Source organism: Otolemur garnettii, unplaced genomic scaffold (genome assembly GCF_000181295.1).
Source record: "Otolemur garnettii isolate 467f Iridium unplaced genomic scaffold, OtoGar3 scaffold00080, whole genome shotgun sequence".
Classification (NCBI taxonomy): Eukaryota; Metazoa; Chordata; class Mammalia; order Primates; family Galagidae; genus Otolemur; species Otolemur garnettii.
Window position 1 is genome coordinate 3,903,559 of NW_003852475.1, and position 6,943 is coordinate 3,910,501.

A 6,943-nucleotide genomic window follows, 5' to 3' on the forward strand; every position below is an offset into this window, starting at 1 on the left:
ACCACACTACCTGAATTTTCTCAGCAAGCTTTCTAAAACCTATTCCACGGAAAGAGCTGCTTCACTTCTATTGGCTTTATTGTTTCATTTTCTTTACCCCATCACTGTCAAGCCAGATTTTTTTTTTCCAGGTATATGATAATCTTTCTTGCTAACTGTGTTTTGCCTGACAAGATGTTTCATTCCACTAATTGTTCATCGTTATCTTGTATAATGTCTTTAGAAGAAGCATTGTGCTTTAATGATGTTAACTCTGGTGGTTCTCTGACCTATTGTTTGACAGTAACTCGCTTAAAAAAGGTGGGTCGGGCGCCTGAGCTCCAAGAGTTAGAAAAAAAGAAAAAGGTTCCTCCTTCAGAGATAATTTGGACTAATCCCTTAACCAAAAGGCCCAGCTTTTATAGCAGAAAGCAGAGGTTAGAATGGTGATACAGGCAACAGTGACAATTTTAGCTCATACTGTTGTTTGTTAAGATTGTATATATTTGAAATAGAATAATGGGAAGTATTTTCCTAGAAAATGAGATTATGCCCTCTTCTAATAAGTAATAACACAATTTATTGTAATACGGTAGACCTACATAGTTGACTACCTCCTCACATTTACCCTCCTTAAATTGACCTAATTTTCACAGAGCAGACAAGCATTATATGTACTCAATGGATATTCCTTATGTTGACCTCCATAGGTTGAATACTTTGTTAACAGTCCCTTGGGTGGTCAACTTAGAGAGGTTCTGCTATATATGCTTCTGTTAAACACCCTATTAGGCCTTTAATGGACATTTTAGCAATTTCTCACACCAATCCTGTGGGATAAATAGTAAAAATCCTTGCTTCTGTATGCCTTCAGTATGAAGATCCCTAGTCATGTGTTTTATTTATTCTTTGGATGATTTATATAAATACTGTGATTTAACGTTTTTCTTGATTTATTTCTTAACTGTTAGGCAGGAAAACCAGTCACCTCTTTAGTACATTACTCAAGTGAGGGCACAGAGAAATTCTTTTCTCTAGTCTTAGAACAGCATTCAAACTAGGCCTATTAGTACTGAATTTTAGAACTCTTAAGTGAGCAGTGGATGGAAGCATTTAATCCTGAATTACTATGATGCAAGATCATTTATTGTGTGGATTTTTAAAACTTTCTTCAAATAAGAGAAAAGGTCTTGAGTTGGGGCAAAGGATGGGAAGAATGTGTATCTAAGAGCATGAAACTTTGTGTTCTATTACTTTTCCTCTTTTTCTTTCTCCCCCTTAGTATTATAAAATTTTATTAGCTTAAATTTTATACTTACATCTTTCCTATTTTCAGATGAGGAAGTCCTCTTTGTTCTTTGTTCTTTTTTTTTTTTTTTGAGACAAAGGCTCACTTTATCGCCCTCGGTAAGAGTGCTGTGATGTCACAGCTCACAGCAACCTCCATCTCCTAGGCTTAGGCGATTCTCTTGCCTCAGCCTCCCAAATAGCTGGGACTACAGGTGCCCCACCACAATGCCTGGCTATTTTTTTGTTGCAGTTTGGCCAGGGCTGGGTTTGAACCTGCCACCCTCAGTATGTGGGGCTGGCACCCCACCCACTGAGCCACAGGCTCCACCCTCTCTTTGTTCTTAATTGTTAAATAAGTAAGTCATTACTTTTTTTTTTGCAGTTTTGGCTGGGGCTGGGCTTGAACCCACCACCCCCAGTATATGGGGCTGGCACCCTACTCCTTGAGCCACAGGCACCACCCAAATAAGTTATTCTTAAAGAGAGGATTAAAAATTGTTATTTAGGCTGAAGCCTATGGCTTAAGCGGCTGAAGTGCCAGCCACATACACCAGAGCTGGCAGGTTCGAATCCAGCCCGGATCTGCCAAACAATGACAACTACAACCCCAAAATAGCCAGGCATTGTGGCAGGCGCCTGTAGTCCCAGCTACTTGGGATGCCAAGGCAAGAATATCACTTAAGCCCAGGAGCTGGAGGTTGCTGTGAGCTGTGATGCTATGGCACTCTACCCAGGGCGACAGAATAAGGCTCTGTCTCAAAAAAAAAAAGAAAAAAAGAAAAAATTGTTATTTAGCTATATCTGTCAGTTAGGCCCTGACTGGAGCTTTGGATAGCCTCTAGGGTGCTGTGCAGATAAGTTGTGCTTTTCTAAAGCTTACCGAGTCATCAAGAAACACATAGAAGGCTCGGCCCCCATACTTCAGTGGTTAGGGCGCTGGCCACGTACTTCGGGGTTGGCGGATTCAAACCCAGTCTGGATCTGCTAAACAACAATGACAACTACAACAACAAAAACAGCCAGGCACTGTGGTGGATGCCTGTAGTCCCAGCTAGTTGGGAGGCTGAGGCAAGAAAATTGCTTAAGCCCAAGAGTTTGAGGTGGCTGTGAGCTATGACATTACAGTACTCTACCAGGGGTGGCATAGTGAGACTCTGATTCAACAAAAGAAGAAAAGAAAGAAAGAAACATGCGGAAATGGAATTCACTGATTAGACTTAGAGAGAATAGATGAAGTTAAACTACCAAAGACTAATGAAGTCTGGTATTGCATTGTTAGATACAGTTATCTTCTGTGGACTTTTCTTACCCTAGATGGCATGACAAGTAAAATATAGTGGCCTGTACTAATGGAAGTTTGAAGGAAGCTGCTTTATATCACTATTGCTTCTATTTTATGTCATCTTCCCATTTCTTCTTTCATTACATCAGGGACCCAGTCAGAAAAAGAGGGCTGGAAAAACGTGGGGAAGACTTTAAAAAGGAGGGGAAGATATATAGATTGAGGACTCAAGATGATGGTGAAGATGAAAACAACACTTGGAATGGAAATTCTACTCAACAGATGTAGTGTGACAAGTACAGTATGTGCAATAATCATTGTTTCTCTTATGATTTAATTCAACTAAAATTCTACTGGAGAAGTGGGACTGCTTTATGTTTTTGAACTGATTTATAAAGTGTCTCTTTATTCCTGCTTAGTGGGTATGGGTTAAACTCGTTTAACTTAGAAAAGTCAAGACATAAAATAACTGGCTGCTGGGTCCTTGCATTTGGTAACCACTGCTAGAAGCCTAAACAAATCAAAAGGCCTGCCACACCTGCCTCCATCTGCTTCTTAGTATTTCATATACTCTTTACCCCTGTGCTCTTAGACGACACATTTTATTTAGAATGATTTTGTTCCGAGACTCTTAAGCCCACACAAAGTAACTGGTATGTTACTGAGTAATTTGACACCAAGTCAGAGCATTTTAACTAGCCAATCAGATGATAATTTATGTTTAACTTTTCTTTTTCCTTATCAGCTGCAAGCAAAACCTTGTAGGTTTTAATCTTACTTAACATTGAATAAAAAATCTTTTTCCAAAAATCAGAATGATCTTATTTTTACTTTAAGTTTTGTTATCCTAGCATCTTTTTATTGCACAGGGCTCTTTTGAAGTCAGGTGTCTCTGATTCCCCCCCCCCCCAGTACTGCCCTGGAGCCATGCCAAGAATGTAGCTGGCCACCTTAATCACTGAAGAAAGATATTTTCCGATGTACTGATGCCACACTGCTGTCTCTCCTAAGCTAGTGAGGTATCACTTTGTTTGCATAAAGTTAGAGTTTGTTAAGGTCTTTGTTCTCATCAGGTAGAAAACAGAGGCTAGTCCACAACCTAGTTTTCTCTCTCATCCTTATACTGAAGCTTTATTCTCAATAATCATACTTCAAGGACCTAAAGTACCTGTAGGACAAGAAGTGTAGAATAAAGACATGCCTTTATTCATTTGCTAATTCTTAAGAATTGAAGGAGATGCCGAATCTGACTTACATGCTTTCTCCATAATGTTTTTTGTAGTGAACTAGCTAGCAATGTTTGGAAACAGTTCATCTGTTTTAGATTGGAAGATAACACTCTTGAGCAAACATATGGAAGGACTCTGACTTTATTTTGTAATGGGTGGAAGAAATTTTCTCAGCAAACTTTGTTTTTCATTTATGAAATAGCAGTAAGTTTTAAAAATGGCAATAGTCATTTTTGGCAAGGAAACAGTGAGACAGACTATTCTTTTGGTAGAAATGAAACCAGCATAATCTTTCTGAAAAACATTTTTCAGAAACTTTAATATTTCATATTCTTTGATCTAATAACTTTCTAAAGAGTGATCATAAATGCAGACAGTGTTTAGATATAAATTGATACTCATTAAGTGTTATTTATTTTACTCAAGAACTGGAAACCAACGAAATTCCTTCTGCAGAAGTAATTAAGTTTTGATGATGAGAAATCAATGGTATAATACTAATTATCAATTCAGTTTTCTATGTTTATTGAGCACCTGTTATCTGTTGGGGGAAAAGAAGCAGGAGTTAGAGCTGGAGAGGGTGAACTCAGCTTTGTAAACACATTTTCTATATAGATAGTTGTAGGTATTAATATATATGTAAAGAAACAAGAAAACACACCAAAACATTCATAGTGGTAAGAGTGTTACATGCGACTTTAGTAGGTTTTTTGCACCTTCCTATTTTCCCAGTTTTCTTCATTGACCATATACTATTTCCATAACTTAAAAAATGAGTTTGAAAAAGAAAATCTCTCTAGCAAGCATCCCATTTAAATAAAAGTTTGTCATCTTTAAAAATACAGCAATGTGATTGTTTTAAAGGCCTATCAATAGGTGTGACCCTACTAATAATGGTTAGAAATACATTTGAAAAAACATCAAGTACTTTAAGTCAGTTTGGCTTAAAAAATACCAAATTTAAATCCTAGAGAAATGTACCTGAAAGAATGCTTCATAATTTTTGAGTAGGAGCATCCGTCCTCAATTTTGTATTTTTTAAGTACACATGGTAAAAAATTCAAAACAGTGTATAAATGAAAAGGTCTCCCTCTTCACATCCTAACCCCCAATATTATTCTCCAAAGGTAATCTAGTTAACAGTTTCTTATGTAATTTTCAGAAAATTTTTATGCGTATATAAGCAAATATGTAATCTTTATTTTTTAAATAAATGGGATCATATTGTATATACTACCCTGCATCTTACTTTTTACTTACATAATCTTGATCTGTATCAAAACATAGCTGCTTCCTTCTTACTAATGGTGGCATATCATTTTACTTGATGAATGTACTCCATACTCTGCTGGCATTCAGTGGTTATCATAAATTTCTTTTTTGTTTTTTTTTCTATTAAAAACATGGGGGGGGGTGGTATATTCTTTTTTTGAAAATGTACCTATAAGGTAAGTTTGTATAACTTACTAAGTCAGAGGGTCTTTGCAGTTTGGATTGTATAAGATGCTGTCAAATTGCCTCCTCTAAAGGCTATCTGAATTTGAACCCCCACCAGTAGTGTATGAAAATGTGCATTTCCCAGCTTGTCATCCATAGCACAGTGGTTACACCATTGGCCACATACACCGAGGCTGGTGGGTACACCCAGCCCCAGCCAGCTAAGCAACAATGACAACTGCAACAGAAAAATAGTTGGGCGTTGTGGTGGGTCCCTGTAGTACCAGCTACTTGGGAGGCTGAGGCAAGAGAATCACTTAAGCCTAAGAGTTTGAGATTTCTGTGAGCTGTGATGCCACAGCACTCTACCTAGGGTGACATAGTGAGACTCTGTCTCAGAAAAAAGAAAATGTTCATTTCCCCACACCCTTGCCAACACTGTATTAACATACTTCTTTTTTTTTTTTTTTGGAGACAGAGTCTTAAGCTGTTGCCCCCAGTAGATTGCCATGGCGTCACAGCTCACAGCAACCTCAACCTCTTAAGCTATTCTCTTGCCTCAGCCTCCCAAATAGCTGGGACTACATGAGCCTGCCACAATGCCCAGCTATTTTTTTGTTGTTGTTGCTGCAGTTGTCATTGTTTTTAGCTTGCTGTCCTGAGTTCAAACTCACCAGCCTTGGTGTATGTGGCCAGCATCCTTACCCACTGACACCACCTAACATACTTTCTCATCTTTGTCAGCATGATAAATAAAAATTTGACATTCATTGTATTTATCACACATGAGCTTGTGCATCTTTTTTTCAGATAGAGATTCACTCTGTGCCGTGGCATCATAACTCACAGCACCCTCAAACTCCTGGCTCAAGTTATCCTACCTGGCTAATTTTTCTGGGTTTTGTTGTTGTTGTTGTTGATGTTAGTAGAGATGGGGGTCTCTCTCTTGCACAGGCTGGTGTCAAGCCCCTGAGCTCAAGCAATCCTCCTGCTTCAGCCTCTCAGAGTACTAGGATTACAGGCACAAGCCACCATGCCTGACTTAAAGTTGAACATCCTTTTCTTTTTCTTTCTTTTTTTTTTTTTTTTTTGGAGACAGAGTCTCACTTTGTCACCCTTGGGGTAGAGTGCCCTGGTGTCACATCTCACAGCAACCTCAAACTCTTGGGCTTAAGTAATACTCTTGCCTCCGCCTCTCAAGTAGTGAGACTACAGGCGTCTGCCGCAAAGCCCAGCTGTTGGCTCGGCGCCTGTGGCTCAAGTGGCTAAGGTACCAGCCACATAACACCTATAAGATGGTGGGTTCAAATCCAGCCCAGGCCCACCGAACAACAATGATGGCTGCAACCAAAAAATATCCAGGTGTTGTGGCAGGCGCCTGTGGTCCCAGCTACTTAGGAGGAGGAGGAGGTGGGAGACTCGCTTGAGCCCAGGAGTTGGAGGTTGCTATGAGTTGTGATGCCACATCACTCTACCCAGAGGGACAGCTTGAGGCTCTGTCTCAAAAAAAAGCCCAGCTGTTGTTTTTGAGACGGGGTCTTGCTCTTGCTGGTCTCATATGAGCTCAGGTAATCCACCTGTCTTGGCCTCCCAAGTACAGGGATTACAGGCGTTAGTTACTGTGCCCGGCCTGAACATCTTTTAACGTTCTAATCATTTTGACTTGTTTTGAGAACTGTGGATTTGCCCATTTTTATTTCATTTTCATATTTTTTTTTTTTTTTTT

The 6,943-nt window shown here is 39.2% G+C and overlaps 1 protein-coding gene across 1 annotated transcript in view; it reads left to right on the plus strand.

Annotated features, from left to right (window-relative positions):
* UBXN4 (UBX domain protein 4) overlaps nucleotides 1-5,014 on the plus strand; it is a 57,528-nt gene extending 52,514 nt beyond the window's left edge. Inside the window, exon 12 of the mRNA XM_023515853.1 lies at nucleotides 2,701-5,014. Coding sequence (XP_023371621.1) covers nucleotides 2,701-2,839 — 139 coding nt within the window. The 3' untranslated portion in view covers nucleotides 2,840-5,014. The remainder of the gene's footprint in view (nucleotides 1-2,700) is intronic.
* Nucleotides 5,015-6,943: the final 1,929 nt, after the last annotated feature.